This window comes from Panthera tigris, chromosome C2 (assembly GCF_018350195.1).
Source record: "Panthera tigris isolate Pti1 chromosome C2, P.tigris_Pti1_mat1.1, whole genome shotgun sequence".
Taxonomy (NCBI): Eukaryota; Metazoa; Chordata; class Mammalia; order Carnivora; family Felidae; genus Panthera; species Panthera tigris.
Genome location: NC_056668.1, coordinates 12,971,239 through 12,987,833, shown reverse-complemented (window position 1 = coordinate 12,987,833; position 16,595 = coordinate 12,971,239). Strand labels below are relative to the sequence as shown.

Here is a 16,595-nt window from a genome sequence, read left to right as displayed (position 1 = left end):
CACAAACTTTTTCAAAGAACTCTAACGATATTTTCAAAGTCCTTTTTGGATAGTAATGCCACGTTTGTGATGTCCAAAGAAATAAAATTCATCAGTAGAGATCAGAACTAAAATTACTTGTGCTCATCAGCAGTTTGTGAAGGTGCAGAGTGCGTGGTTCTGAAAATAGAACAAAAACGCACATCCAGTCTGTTCTTAGCTCTTCTGGTTAATCATACTCTGAAAAAGCCTGGCAGTAGCCTGGCTTGTACGGGTCCTTTGAGGGTAAGCGGCAGAGATATCGCAGAAACATCCGGAACTCACAGCCTCCGCATTTCAATTCATTAAGGCCGCATCTTTTTTATTTGATCAGTAGATGTCCCTGATTAGGCATCCAGATGACTCTTGCAATGAACGGGAGTCGAGAGAAGAGGGATAAAGGTTCCAAAAAGAGAAACGTCCTTTTTCTTTCTTTCCTTTTTTTTTTTTTTTGTTTGACATCTGTTTGCTTTTCAGACCATTGAACAACGTTTTAGGAAAGTTTTATTTGGAGACTCAGCTATAAACCTCAGAGTATTAAATGTCCCTCATAACCGTGTCTACACATGTACTTTTACCCGCTCCATTCTTAAAGAGAAATAACCTGATGACCACACCAACTGTATGGAAACCCACTGGAGGAGTTACTTGGTGGTAAAAATTGTTTCTTTTGGGTTGATTCTGGCATCACCATCAGCCTCTCTTTTGATGGCTTGATTTCTGTCCTACGGAAAACAATGACAGAAAACACCCACCATTCTCTAAGAACGGTAACTAAATGACAGCCAAAGCCTATGAGGATGTGGGAATTCTTACGACTTTTCTTTGAAAGGTTAGATTATGTTAGAAAACTGAAAGATAGCTTTGGGGAGAAGGATAGAAAAGTTTGGGAACCAAGCAAATCGGGATTATTTCCTGGAATCTATTACTTGGTATGTTGGAAATTGGATATCATGTGCAAGGCTACATAAAAGAATATTATTAGAAAGTTATTTGTAATGTTTTTCTTTCTGAGAGAGAGAGAGACAGAGCATGAGCTGGAGAGGGGCAGAGAGAGAGGGAGACACAGAATCGGAAGCAGGCTGCAGGCTCCAAGTTGTCAGCACAGAGCCCGACATGGGGCTTGAACCCACGAGCCACGATCTCATGACCTGAGCCGAAGTCAGATGCTTAACCTACTGAGCCACCCAGGCGCCCCAAGGATATTTTTTATAGTGCCAAGATGATACGACAGTAAGATAAGGAGTACAGAATAAAAACAAAATCACAGTCCCACAACTCAAGCAAGACAGGCCATCTTCATCTGGAAGTAATCAGTCCCTGGCATTCTTTGTCTATATGTGTTCATGCCTATTGTCACACTAGCAGCTTTGGAGCCTGTGACCTTCCTGTGCATTATTCAGATATTTTTTTCCACGTCGTGTAGTTATCTCCATTGTTATACTCGTAAAGGATGGAAATGTCTCCTTAGAGATGAACCAGCTTCCTATCCCTAGTGCCTGGCTGGGCAGCAGGTGCTTTGTAAATGTTCATTTAATGAAAGGACACCCAGGACATTTGAAAAAATCACTGTGGCTTTTGCCTGGGACGGAGGGGAAGGGGGTTGTAGGGATCTTCTGGCTTCTCAGTTGCTTCTCATACTCTTTCCTTACATACCATGCTCAACCTAACTAACGTGACCACAGCCAAGTTCAGTAGGCTGCCAGATAAGGACAGACTTTATTGGCAACACAGTCTGCCCAAGCTGCCCCTTCATTTTGAGGGAATGCACAAAAGGAATGGGCCCCTCAAGTAGATGTGGTTTTATAGTGTGGTGCTTTCTGCAACATTGTACACAAACTAAGGAATTTAAAATTTGAGTTACAGGGGCGCCTGGGTGGCTCCTTTGGTTAAGCGTCTGACTTCTGCTCAGGTCATGATATCGTGGCTCATGGGTTTGAGCCCCGCATCGGGCTCTGTGTTGACAGCTCAGAGCCGGGAGCCTGCTTCGGATTCTGGGTCTCTCTCTCTCCCTCTCTGACCCTCCACTTGTCACTCTCTTTCTCTCCTTCAAAAATAAATAAACATTAAACATTTTTTTAAAAAAAATTGAGTCACAGAGTTTACTTACACCATAACCCAGACTGGCCCTCTGATTGGCCTGGCTTCACAGGCGTGGGCTATAGCTGATCTGGGTGCTGTGTCATCAGTCCAGAGTCCGGGGACTAAGTAGATGGCCATGCAAAATGGCTTTAAAAGAAAGGACCAGAAAGAGAGCACGACCTCCCTGGGTCTCAGGAGACTCTGTGTGTCGCATGGTGAGGGTCAAGTTAGAGGGCAGAATTTTGAATGCCTTCATTCTCTGGTTCCTTTCTGAGTACTCAAAAACCCACCTTGAGGCCAAGTGTTTTCTCTTTACTTCCTTTCATCCCTGTATTACCAGCCTGTATGTCGCACATCCCTCTGGCTCACCTTTAGAGATGGACCCGCCAAGCTAAGACCGCAGTATTGGGAAGTGCAGGGCACGGGGAGAGACCTGAATCGGCTCTTACTTTACCGTGTACCAGTTGTATTCCTTGGACAGATACCTTAAACTCGTCGGACTCGAGGCACCCGGAGATCCAGGGAATAGGTCAATGCTGGCAATGACTCCGGAGAGGTGGTCGGGCACCTGCCTTGAGTCTCGGTGGCCTCTGCATTCAGCCTGTAACGCGGATGTCTGTCTGCCGAATGTCTTCACAGGGGCCATCAACTTCCTGCGCTCTCTCCTGGAACCGGATCCTGTGAAGAGGCCCAATATCCAGCAAGCCCTGGCAAATCGCTGGCTTAATGAGAATTACACGGGCAAAGTGCCGTGTAACGTCACCTATCCCAACAGGTAATCGAGTGCACGCAGAGGGGGCCCTTCTCTCGGGCCACACGAGGCCGTCCTCTGAGCCCTGACCACTTCTGGGCAGGAAGCTGTGCGTGATTCAAGGAGAAGCTGCATTTCCCCTTGGCCGCCCCCTCCCCCCCGGGCCCCTACAGCCACCGACTAGCCCACCTCAGCGCACGAGAGGAAGTGTAGACGGGGCCGTCCCATGCGGCTATGCAGAGCTCACCCTGCACGGGGCACCCAGCAGAGGGTGGGTGGAGGCTGCCCTCCACACCCCATTCCCCTTGTCAGACGTGCCCCGGGGGCCCACGTCCTCTGTCTTCACAGAGTGGCACCTCTTTCTAATTCACACAAAGGGACCATTTAGGGTTGCTGTGGCCCGAGCGAGCGGGCGCGTGTCTGTGCTGAGCGTGTCTGTGGCCGTATCTGGTTGCGTTTGTGTGTGTGCGTGTCTGTGTCTGTGAGTGTACGTGGTTGTATTTGAGTGTGTGAGATCCATCCGTGGGCTCTCCTGCCAGCCTCAGGCAGAGTCCAGTGGGACTGCCCCTCTCCCCTTTCAGACCACCCCTTGGGCTCCTCTTCTGACACTTGTTTGCTCTGATGTTTATTTTAGCACCGAGTCCCTTGCCTCAGAACGTTGGGGTCAGGAAGAAAAGGCAGTAGGAGGGGTCAGCCGCTTCAGGCCGTGTTTCCCTGTGGACTTCCTGTGAAGGCTTCACTTTAGCAGCTTCCATGAGGAGAATGCTTTAAGGCAGGCTTGCAGGCGGGGGTCCGCGGCATGGAAATGCCGAGGGGCACCTCGTGATGGCCCACACATCTCTGTCACTGCTGTAGTGACTACACATTGAAAAACAAGTATAAGAAAACATTAGCTTGTACTTCCTTCCTACTCATCAGACGTATTGTTAACCAACCCAAGTGAAGGCATGAGGACCCTCACCTTGGTTCCCTTAGAGCAAACATGAACACCACGAAGGTCAAATACCTTCCAGGACTGGGACCCACATGCCAGGTCCCGGGCCTGCTCACTCTAGTCTGAAGCTCAGATGAGGACAAAAGGACCACTGATGAAGGGGGGACAGAGATTTTCAAGATGTCCAGGAAGGTCTGGAAACATCCATCAAGACTTAGGAAAGCTTTCACACTGAGTTCTTCAAATAGGATGGGCAGGCAGGGCTCTGTCTTGGGGAGAAAGTTCTAGAAGAACTTAAGAGGCCGTGGGTGGAGTCCGTATCCATGCCACAGAGCCAGAATTACACTCACCAGGGCTGAGGTGGTTTCACTCAGCCGCCATCTAGAATTCTAGCATTTGACTCATGAGAAGTAATTTAAACAAAGTCTAGTTACTTAGGTTACCAAGGGAACCTGGAAATAGACTGCTCGTTTCCAGCGCTGGCTCCCCTCGGCCCGTACCTGAAACAGACACCAGAAAGATTACCTCAACGTGAGCTGGAAAGCCAAGCCGAGGAGCCATGCCTCATTACCAGGGCTCACGAAAGGTGGCAGCACACAGGTATGCTGTCTGCTAAAGGAGGGGGCACTGGTGACAGCCACAGGAGTCATTAAGCGAATGTGATCGCTGCCTAAATGAGTATAATCAATCCACTCAACATGGCAGCCGTTGGAAGAAAGCGGCTCTGGTAGTAGAAACACAGCCTGCCCCTCCCTGATGGCCGCATCTTCATTCGCAAGGAGTCGTTCCGGGGCACCTCATTCCGTAGCTTTTCCACAGGTCGCAGACAGGCATTTGTGGATTACAACTTCAACCCAGGTATCGTCTGCTGGTTTTGCCAGATCAGTGATTTTTGCATTTGGATTTGGTCAGAAGCATAAAGGCTGCATGTGAACTAGTTGGGTTCGGACCACCGTTAAGATCCTGTATGTCAAAGAAAACAGCAGCTCGCTGCCTTCCGTTTTCGTGTGGCCCGTCGCTCATTTTGTACCAGAGGCAGATTAATGTTGGGTTTTTTTTTTTTAATTTTTTTTTTTAGTGTTTTTATTTATTTTTGAGACAGAGAGAGACAGAGCATGAGCGGGGGAGGGGCAGAGAGAGAGGGAGACACAGAATGTGAAGCAGGCTCCAGGCTCCGAGCGGTCAGCACAGAGCCCAATGCGGGGCTCGAACTCACAGACTGGGAGATCATGACCTGAGCTGAAGTCGGATGCTCAACGGACTGAGCCACTCAGGCGCCCCAATGTTGGGTTTTAAAGTGCTGGAACCAGAAATCGAAACTCTTGGGGGAGGCAGATGTTGTTTACAGTCTTTATTTTGAAAAATGTGTAAGGCAAAAAATGTGCTTTTGATAGTTCTTTTTTTTTGTTTTTTAAGGTTTTATTTTTTTAATTATTTTTGAGAGAGCGCAAGCAGGGGAGGGGCAGAGAGGGGGACAGAGGATCCGAAGCGGGCCCCACGCTGACAGCAGTGAGCCTGAGGCGGGGCTTGAACTCCCCAACGATGCAATCACGACCTGAGCCGAAGTCGGACGCTCAACTGACTGGGCCGCCCAGGTGCCCCTGGTAGTTATTTTTCTGGTTTGACCAGTACACAGATTAATGGAGTAAGAACATGTGATCAGGGAAAGGAATATAGGCTTTATTATAAAGTATTTTTTACAGCTTCTCAACATACCTAGCCTCAGATTTTATTATTTTAGATGTTGTTAAAAGTGTTTTACTTGTGGGGCGCCTGGGTGGCTCAGTCGGGTGAGCATCCGACTTCGGCTCAGATCATGATCTCACAGTCCGAGAGTTCGGGCCCCACATCGGGCTCTGTGCTGACAGCTCGGAGTCTGGAGCCTGCTTCGGATTCTGTATCTTGCTCTCTCTCTCCCCCTCCCCTGCTCATGCTCTGTCTCTCTCTGTCTCAGAAATTAATAAAAAAAAAAAAAAAAAAAAGGTTTTACTTCTGGGAAATGGATAAAATAAAGGGCTTACGTTTTGTATCACTCTTCTGTAAAGCCTTTTGTTATGTCATTTGGGCTTCCAAGTTGATCTCCAAAAGGCAAGAGGAAAATATCTTTAAATTGTATATTTACAATTTAAATGTATAAAAGTACACTTTTTATAATAAATGTTCAAGCCAGTCCGTCAGCAGTTTTGCCATGTGCCAGGCTAGCCTCCCTGTTCTGGGAGCAGATATTTTTATGGAGGTGAACTTGGCTGCTTTCCTCCATCTTCCTTCTGGGGCCTGGACAGTCTCCCACCCCTCCAGTTAGCTCTGCAGATGGGTGGGAGGGGAAGGAGGTCATGGGTAACACAGGAAGGAATTGGGCCAAAGCGGTCTAACACGGGATTTAATGCGAATTTACTTAGAATTGCACCTAGTGTTCCAGAACGTTTGACTAGTGACTGTATTGCCCAAAAAAGAGGAGATGATACAAATTAAATAACTGATGCTGCAGAATACCAAATATACATGCCACTTATTGAACATGTTTTTTTTATTTTTTTTAATGTTTTATTTATTTTTGCGACAGAGACAGAGCATGAGCAGGGGAGGGGCAGAGAGAGAGGGAGACACAGAATCGGAAGCAGGCTCCAGGCTCCGAGCTGTCAGCACAGAGACCGACGCGGGGCTCGTACCCACAGACTGCGACATCGTGACCTGAGCCGAAGTCGGACGCTCAACCGACTGAGCCACCCAGGCGCCCCTGAACATGTTTAAAATAGGGGCACCTGAGTGGCTCAGTCGGTTGAGCATCTGACTCTTGATTTTGGCTCGGGTCATGATCCCAGGGCTGTGAGATAGAGCCCCATCTGGGGCTCCATGCATGCACACGCTCTCTCTCCCCCTCTCAAATGAAAAAAAAAAAAAAAAAATAGTACTTTTCAATCAAGAGAGTCAGCAGTGTCTTTTGGCAGAGCTCTCCTATTTCTGAAGGCAGTGGACATGAAGGGCAGAGTTGGAGTGCCTGCCCACGTTTACTGACCTCTTTTCACCTCCACCCTTCTCCTAGAGAGCTCTCCCTTCCCCTGCTTGCTCCTGGGGAGAACAGGCTTCCAAGGTGTTGCTGGGTCGATTGGCCAGGGGCACCTTGCGTGGCCCTGATCTGATTGGCCAGGGGCAAGGCCATGAGGCTGTGGTCTGATTGGCCAAGGACAAGGCACACGGCTGTCATCTGATTGGCCAGGAGCAGGGTCACTCCCGTGCAGACATTACTGGGGAGTTGCCAACAATGGAGTTTTCGGCATTAGTAAGTGCTTTGGCAAACTTCAAAAGTATTATTTTTTTAACAAAAGTTATTTTTTACCAGTAATTCTACTCCCCGCTCTCCACCCCACCACTGTGATCTAGAATTTGTGATTTTATGGGCAACAGGGCGAGGAAGGCGGATTTCATGGTTCCTTGGGCCCGTTTTCTTTGGATGGCACTTACTCCTATCTAGCGAGGGAGTGCTGTCATAGGTTACACGGATGGGTGGTGGAAGATGGTCAGCAGACCTAGGTCTGCCCTTGCTGCCCTATTCAGCTGGCTTGTGAATTTGGCAAGTCAGTTTCCTCTTCTGTATCCCAGTGTGGAGTTGTCCTGTGTGGTTTCTCAGGGCGTTACGGTCTGAAGTCCCATAAAAAAATGTCTTCAGACCCTTGGGGGTGAGGGGTGGGTTACAGAGCTCTCGGGCCAGATGTGCCTTCCTTCTGCTCAGAGTGCCCCATCTGTATCTCTCTTAAGGGATTTAGAAAGTTCTATTTGATGATGTACGTGTTACCAACACACACACACTCTGTATTCCTCAGCCTGCTTTCGTGTTCTCCACAGCCATTTGACACATCTGTTTACTTGAGAGCCGGTGAGTGTAGAGGTTTCGCATCTAGATTCTGCGCTAGGCTGTCAGGGTTTGTATTGTGGGGCTGCAACTTCCTGCCTATGTGACCCGGGGCAAGTTACTTCATAGCTGTTGGCCTCAGTTTCTTCCATTGGTAAAATGGGGAAAATAACAGTACCCTACAGCCGCGCCCCAGACTCTTATTTGTGAATGTGGGAGCTCTTGGTGTTTCTTCAAACACAGTCTGCACTGGCTTCTGAACGCACTCCTTTCCTAACCCACCTTACACCCAACACAAGTGTAGGCTCCACCCGTGTCCAAGAAGTACATTTTTAGAAAGCAACGCCAAAGTGTAAACAAACTTGGGGACAATTGGGGAAATCTGAATACAATCCAGATATTAGAGAACACCAAGAAATTATTAAAATTTTGTTGGGTGTGTGGACGGTATTGTGATTCTGCAGGAGATGCCCTTGGATCTTAAAGGTGCACACTGGGGTGTTTAGGAATGAAATGTCATGATGTGTGTGATTCAAAATACTTGATAATAATAAATAGGCAGTAAATAAACAATATATATATATAATATAAATAAGCAATAAACAAGAAACAAAGGAAGAAAATATGGCCAAGTGTTAATAGCGGTATACTCTGGTGTTGGGTGCACAAAGGGTATTTATACTGTTCCCTCGACTTTCCTGTGTGAAATTCTTCATCACAAAAAGCCAAGCGAAAGAATGAATGAGTTAACGAATGAATGAACGGGTCTGAGTGTCTCCAAGGGCCTGGGATGGGGAGGGGGGCTGTGCTTTGTGCCGCCATGTTTGTGACCCCACCAAGGAGGATCCAGAACCTCTCGGTGGCCGTGGAGAAGTGACCGGTTCTCTCTCTACGGTGCAGGATTTCCCTGGAGGACCTGAGCCCGAGTGTGGTGCTTCACATGACGGAGAAGCTGGGTTACAAGAACAGCGACGTGATCAACACTGTGCTCTCCAACCGCGCCTGCCACATCCTCGCCATCTACTTCCTCTTAAACAAGAAACTCGAGCGCTATTTGTCAGGGGTGAGTGGGGCCCTGGTGGCTGTTCTCTCTGCTCTCTGTGGAAAAAGGAGCTCTTCTTAGACCTCGAGTGTTTCTCACTTGCTGACACTTGATCTAAGCTGTTAATTTGAACTAATGGAAGGCCGAGTTTCTGAATGTGGGATAAAATAGTAGCTAAACTTGCTTCTCAGGTAGCTCGCGCTTTTTATCTGAGGTATTTTTCAAATGTCCTCCCTCGGAGTTAAGCCCTGGGCAGCACTGTGAGAGAGTCAAGCCTCTTTTCCCTTCAGTTTCTCCGTTGCCTTCTCTGCCTACCTCTTAGCTCCTTGGGTTACCATGTTAAAGGCATTGGGGATTTCTGTGGTCGTAAAAGTTGGGGAGCAGAGCCTCTCAGGCACTGATCTCGAAAGCATGATTTAATGAGGAAGGCATTACTTACTGGTACTTCTCCAGAAGGTGAAAATGAAATTGAGCTTTGCTGGCTTGACCCCGGTGCCTTCAGTCTGGGTGACAGAGCACAGGTGTCCTGTGCCGCACGGGAGGAAGTGTGGGAGTCTTGCAGCCTAGGATGGGGGTGGACGGTGGTACCCTCATGCGTCGGTCGCCTTTGGTCTTCCGCCACAAGCAGTTCATGTGCGCCTGGGGAAGGAATTGACGTGCTTCAGTGTCTGCTTCTGACTAAATCCTCTCTCCACTTGAAAAGAATTCTGCAGACCACTCCTGTTTCTGCTACTCCGAATAGAGGAGACTGACCAGTTCTGACGGGAGGTCAGCCTGCTAGAGAGATTGAGAATTGTCAGGAAGCCTGTCGGAAATTTGATTTCAGATCCACGGTCACGAAGGGTGACCATCACCCTGTGTATGTGGTGCCCTGAGATCTGATGGTATGGGGCTGTCAGTGTTAGGAACACGTGTAGAAAACAGAACATGAAGAACTTCTAGTGCATTTTCAGTGCTATTTAAAGTCATGTGAGAGTCAACCCAGTATCTCGCAAAAGGCTTAGAAACCTTTGGTGAGGTTTCTCGATTGGAGCTAAAATGAAAATCCACCTACAGTTGGGGAAATGATATTCTCCCTGTCTGGCAGAAATGACCACACAATAAGGCCCAGAAGGCGAGATGGTCAGAGTGTGTCTCTTTAGCAAATGGATTTGGGAGATGTCTACAAAACATTGCTGAATAGACGCAGACGCTCTTTGGGAGGTTTGTTGAACAGTTGGATGAGAGCGCAGGTGTTTCTAAGCTGAGTCAGCTTAGGGAATTTGCTAGATTTTGCTCCAGTGGGAAATTATCCACAGAAGTACTTTTTGGGTGAACCACCAGAGGAAAAATTGTACTCGAGAAGAAACATTCTCAACAAATAAGAGGCTTTTGAAAATAACAACGGTGTTTTATTGAGGGGTGGGATGGCACATACATGTCCCATGTAAGCCCTGCTGGGGTGACACTTCTGATGGGGACAAATCTGCAGCTTTGAGACTGGATGTGAGGGATGGTGTCCAGTCACAGGAGAGCTACTGCGGGAGAGGAATTTGAGGCCAGAAAGACAGGACCTTTGACACAGTATATTTTTTATATCATTTTACTATAAGGAATGATTAGGAGCATCTCTTGTACTGTGCCCAGGTTCTCTGTCCCTCCATGATGATGAACTTAAAGATAATTGGACTTGAAGCTACTTCTCGTTTCCCTTTTATAAGAAGACCACATGCCCCCTGTTTCTTTCTTATCTTTTTATACTTTTTTTTTAATGTTTATTTATTTTTGAGACAGAGACAGAGCGTGAACAGGGGAGGGGCAGAGAGAGAGGGAGACACAGAATCCAAAGCAGGTTCCAGGCTCTGAGCTGTCAGCACAGAGCCCGACGCGGGGCTCGAACCCACGAACCATAAGATCATGACCTGAGCCAAAGTCGGACGCCCAACCGACTGAGCCACCCAGGCGCCCCAATTTCTTATCTTTTTAAATCCCTATTTGGTTATATGTTTTATGATGTACATGATATGTTAGTACAGAGGTGCATGCTTATAATTTATAAATAAATATGCATATATTATAGGTCCCTTCCTATACCTTTTCCACTCATACGGGTTCAAGGTCGCACCATTTGGGGATGACTGTGGTAGAAAACAGTAGTTAAGAATTTATTTTTTTATTTTTATTTTTTTAATTTTTTTTTTAAGGTTTACTTATTTTTGAAGGACAGAGAGACAGAGTGTGAGCAGGGGAGGGACAGAGAGAGAGGGAGACACAGGATCTGAAGCAGGGGCCAGGCTCTGAGCTGTCAGCCCAGAGCCTGACATGGGGCTCGAACCCACGGACTGTGAGATCGTGACCTGAGCTGAAGTCGGATGCATAACCGACTGAGCCATCCAGGTGCCCCAAGAATTTAAATAGCTGTCAACTAAAAGGAAGGAAAGAGGATCAACGCACTGATTTTTTTTTCAAATGATGACTGTTACTCAAAAATTAGTTTTTAAAAAGTGCCTCCGCTGAAACTGACTATAAAATTCACAATTTCATGTTTAAAGGAAAAATTACTACTTTCCTAAGCAAACATTCTTTTGGCAGAACTTCTTTGGATGCCGATCAATAATGTGCAGGGACTTTAGGGGTTTTTTGTTTTGTTTTTTAAAGATTTTGTTTTTAAATAACCGCTACACCCAACGTGGGGCTCGAACTCACAGCTGCGAGATCAGGAGCCACACATTCCACCAACTGAACCAGCCAGGCACCCCAAGGAACTTTAGTTTTTCAAATACTTTCCTTCCTCTGTTCTGCCTCCACAGCTACAGATACGAACTTTGGTTACGCTCTTCCTGAGCAATCCCTGAAGCTCTCAGGCTGTGTCTTAATTTGTCTTTGTTTCTTCTCATCTGCTGGTTTCGGCACCTCCTCTCTGCCCGGCCTGAGCATCGGCATAAAGGTTGCGTGCAAGTCTTGCAAAGCTGAGCATGGCTTTGTCTGTTGAGAATGTTCCCTGGAAACTCGGCTAATGTAGTTCCAGCTGGAGAAGGTTATTTTATTGTGTCTGTTTCACACTTAACCCTTAAAGCCTAGGATGTACCTGGTCTTGAGAACTAGGGTCTGGGCGAGTGGCTGCTTTTAACTAGGGTGAATTAATCCCCACAGACAGCTACAGCCGGTCAGCTCAGTAATTTCCACACACGGCTAATTTAACTGCCCTGTGTGCACTGTCCCGTCTATTAATCTCATCAACCAATTACTGACAACCCACGTAAAATTTTAAGACCGAAACTCATGAACTGACAAGTAAAATACCTACCTTATCTGTCATTTCTCCCTTTCTCTCTTCGTTCTTGTTTTCTCTTTCTAAAACCAAGAAGCGTGGATTCTGTGTTGGAGAGCCTGGAAGGCCGTTCCGTGACTCTTTGTTGGTTGGTAGATGCATCAGTCATTTAATTCACCTTTCTCCACACAGGCCGGCACCTCAGTCGTGCACCTAGATCATCCTAGATATGGTTTTCTGTCATCTGTAAGCTGTGTTATGAATTGCTGTGGCTCACTGGGCAGGGGAGGGCAGGGATGCGGGCTGTTTTTCACTAAGGAAATAAGCAAGATCTGTATCTTGTTTGGTACGTCAATAAAATGAGTTATTCTTTCGAGCTCACGTATCTGGTTTCTGCTTTCACATCTCAGAGTAGTCTTCATCGTACAGATGAAAGAACTGAGGCCAGCAAGGAGCAGTGACGTGCCCAGGGTCACCTGGCCCTGTCCTGGCAGAGCCATAACAGAAGTAGGTTGCCCGACTCTGGGTCCGGGGCTGTCCCCTCGCTGCATCATGCCTGCAGGCCACCCTCCAAAGAGGCTTTGCATTGCGATTACCTGGCTTGCCAACCAGTTTCGGCACTTTCTCAGCCAAGTGCTGGTTTAAAAATTAATGACTGCTTAATGGACACTTCTATTTCCTGTGAGTTAAGCCATGCTTTTTCCCCGCCTTTCTCCTCGGATAGAAATCTGACATCCAGGACAGCGTTTGCTACAAGACCCAGCTCTACCAGATAGAGAAGTGCAGGCCCAGCAAGGAGCCCTATGAGGTGAGTGACCCCCCCCCCCAAAATAAAATCCAGGATCGCTTAGGAAGAGTGGGTTTCCATTTTGAGAGCAAAGTGGAAAGGAAACCGGTTATTGTGGGACAGAAAAGCAGCAAGAGACAACTAGTCACTTAACTGGGTCCCCGAAACAATGGCGTACGGCCGAGCCACTGTCTCTCAGTTGTTAGACTGTGGATCTTAGCTGTGGCTACACAGTCGAGTCGCCGGGGGAGGGGCGCCTGGGTGGCTCAGCCTGTTAAGCGTCTGACTTGGCTTGGGTCATGATCTCACGGTTCGTGGGTTCGAGCCCCGAGTCAGGCTCTGTGCGGATAGCTCGGAGCCCGGAGCCTGCTTCGGATTCTGTGTCTCCCTCTCTCTCTGCCCCTCCCCCGCTCACTCTCTGTCTCTGTCTCTCTCAAAAATAAATAAACATTAAAAAATATATATATAAAAAAAATGTAAACATCTGGATGCCCAGATTGCACCTCACATAATTCTCCTGAAACTCATGGGGCAGGAATGGGAAAGTGGGCGCGCGTTAGTAGTTTTTAAAGCTCCCTGGCAGATTCCATGGAGTGGCCAAGGTTGGAAACCACTGCCAGTTCTTCGAAAGGTAAAAATGAGATGCTCAAAACTGTACATGAGTGTAACACTTGGCATCAGAAGGAGGCAGTAAAATGAGGGACAGGAAAAAGTTTTGGATGAAAACAAGTATTTCTAGGCATCCTAGGACAACTTGATGCTAGATACATACTTAAAATACCAAGATCCTTTGATTTCAAAGTACAAAGTAGTATCATGGAGCGCCTGGGTGGCTCAGTCGGTCAAGCATCTGACTTCGGCTCAGGTCATGATCTCGTGGTCTGTGATTTCGAGCCCCGTGTTGGGCTCTGTGCTGACAGCTCAGAACGTGGAGCCTGCTTCGGATTCTGTGTCTCCCTCTGTCTCCCCCCCTCCCTCGCTCATGCTCTGTCTGTCTCTCTCTCTCTCTCTCTCTCTCTCTCTCTCTCTCTCTCTCTGTGTCAAAAATAAATAAACATCAAAAATTTTTTTTTCAAGGGGCGCCTGGGTGGCGCAGTCGGTTAAGCGTCCGACTTCAGCCAGGTCACGATCTTGCTGTCCGTGAGTTCGAGCCCTGCGTCAGGCTCTGGGCTGATGGCTCAGAGCCTGGAGCCTGTTTCCGATTCTGTGTCTCCCTCTCTCTCTGACCCTCCCCCGTTCATGCTCTGTCTCTCTCTGTCCCAAAAATAAAAAATAAAAAAATAAAAAAAATAAAAAATAAAAATTTTTTTAAAAATAAGCAGTATCATTTGGCAAGTTGTACCAAATTTGGACCCCAAATATGTGCTTGGGAAGAGACTGTGCCTGGGAATCTGGATCCAGGGCCAGGGGCACAGGATGAGGGTGTCCCCCCACCCCCAACGCCCAGGACTCTTCATGCAATGCTTTGTCAAACGCGACCCCTCGGCCTTCTCAGTGATCTTCCTGGGAACCCACTTGATTTACCCTTCGCAACCTCTGCCGTGTGCCCCAACAGTTTTTTCATTTGAGCAGAAATCAAAAGGGAGCCTTCCTCCATGCCCTACATGAGGCCGATGGGCCTGCCCACTTCTCTCTTCCATTTTCTGTGGTCAAAGTGGTCAGTGGTGGTGACCGAGCAGTTAGTTGTCCTGGGCCCTTACAGAGACCAGCTGGGCAGAAGTGGGAAAGGCAGAAAGAGATGGCCTGGGTTCCGGAAGAGGAGGAGGAGGGGAAGTGAAGACAGTGAGCGTAGACCTCTCTCTGGGTGACGTTGGCCCCCCGCCTGAAAGATGCTGGGGTTGGGGAGGAGTGAGGGTGGGGGAAGTTGGGCAGAAATCCAGGGATGGCTGGGGTGGGGCTTAGCCTTGACCACGGCCTGGAGGCCTCCTGCCTCTGAGACAGGCTCCGGCACCTGCATGATGAGGATGCAGAGGAGTCTTTGTGGGGGGGTGGGTCATGCTTGGCTTTCAGGCCGACGGCAGGAGGTGATGTCAGGACCACACTGCCCTGAGCTCCAGACCCTTCAGGCCAATTGCTTCCTCAGCTTCCTCTTGCGTGAGGGAAGGTGTCTCCAGTCCACCGTGCCTGGAGCCCCCAGTGTCTGTCTCCAATGGCAGCCCCACCCTCGGTACGGGGCAGGAACTCAGGAGGTACTTTTTCTCACCCCCAGAGCCAGGCCGTCCCCAAGTTCTGCCAGTGTGACTCCTCAACCTCTCAGATCCCCTCCGCCGCCTTGGTCTCTCTCCTCCCTCCCCATCCCAGCCACTGTCACCTCTGCCTCTGTCGGGGATGTCTGCCACAGCCCTGACCGGTCTACCCCCTTCTCCATGAACGCCTGGCTCTCACTTCTCCGCACGCCAGCCGGAGCTGAGCCGTCCGCGCTCAGACGGAATCTCGTCCCTTCCCTGCTCCAGTTAGCACATGTTTACTGAGCACCTCGTGCACGCCAGGCATGCCTCCTTAAGCTGGAAGGCACGGTCGGTGACATGGCCACCACGTCACAGATTAGACCGTGGTCTGCTGGCCTCTCGAGCCTCGTCCCCCGGGCCCACACGCGCAGCCCTGCTTCTCGCTCGCTCCTGCAGGCCTTAAGACTTCTGTGCTCTCTTGGCTCCCAGCACCATGCACACCCTGCCCCTTCTTCCAGAATGTTCCCCTCAGCTCTCTTTGCTGATTACTATTTTATGTCTTCAGATTCCAAGGCAGGGTCATTTCATCCCGGACCCCTGCCATTCTCTGACCTTTGCCATCGGATCACATCTCTCCAGCACAGACTCACCCCCGCCCGCATCCTGCATCCCGGGGTTTGTCCCATGCGCATGTTTTGTTTGCTCAGGGAGTGTTGGATTCACGTCTTTCTGCCACTCTGGACTGTGAGTTCCATGAGAGCGGGGACTGTCTCCCTTTTGCTCCTTACAGTATCCCTAGAGTCTACACGATGCCTGGCATTCGCTAAACGAACAAAGGAAAGAAGCAAGTGGGCCTTGACCGGGGTCTCCGGTAGAATTGGATTCCCAAGGGGAGAAGGTGGAATGATCCAGGAAGGACAGCTAGCTTGACTAAAGCAGGGGAACGCCTGGAGCATAGCGTGCAAGTCGTGTTATCCTTACAGATGACCATGCCCCGAAGCAGGGAGGGCCGTCTCACGGTCACGGGCTCTGAGGGCTTATCACCTCGGCTGGCGTGCAGAGAGTGCAGAATTCACGGCTAGGCTCCCTTGCCTCTGGATCTGCATTTGACTCTTTAGGGCCTCAAGGAGCAATGTGAACAGATGCACCCAGCGTCCCATCTGTGTGCCCTACGTGGCCTCCACTCCACTTTGCTGACGCGCATGTCCTCGGTTGCCCTCGAACCTGACCCCTGCGTTTGTTTGTTTTGAAAGCGTCTATGATGGGAAAGGGGCCTTTTCTTTCACCCAGATTATTTTCCTTGGATGATTATCTCATTTGGCCTGAAAACACATGGAGAGCGATTTAAACATTTGTTGAAATATTTAACGGTTAGGGTTTAAATAGGAACACTAATGGGAAAAGAGCATTTCACTTCTCTGTGATCCATTTGTTTTCTCCAAACGGCAGTGATACTTGTGCTAATTAAATTACGGGCTATTACTGGATCATCCAGCCCGCCTCTGCTGGAACGTAGAGAGTGGAATGGGGCCAGCTCGGAAAAGTGTTAAGAAGATCTGAAAGGGCCCAGGTTTTCTAGGTAAAGCCCACTCAGAGCCTCCGTGGGCTTCTTTCCAGTTGCCGTCGGCTGGTCCTGGAGAAGCCGCCGAGAGGCGGATGGGTTTCAGGTCGTGCGCAGGCTGGCTGGGGAGTGAGCGAGGCCTCTGCGTTGTT

General features: G+C 48.8%; 1 protein-coding gene across 1 annotated transcript in view; it reads left to right on the top strand.

Annotated features, from left to right (window-relative positions):
- Positions 1-16,595, top strand: part of HUNK (hormonally up-regulated Neu-associated kinase) — a 110,625-nt gene that overhangs the window by 81,609 nt on the left and 12,421 nt on the right. Inside the window, exons 6-8 of the mRNA XM_042956646.1 lie at positions 2,740-2,875; positions 8,536-8,698; positions 12,652-12,735. Coding sequence (XP_042812580.1) covers positions 2,740-2,875; positions 8,536-8,698; positions 12,652-12,735 — 383 coding nt within the window. The remainder of the gene's footprint in view (positions 1-2,739; positions 2,876-8,535; positions 8,699-12,651; positions 12,736-16,595) is intronic.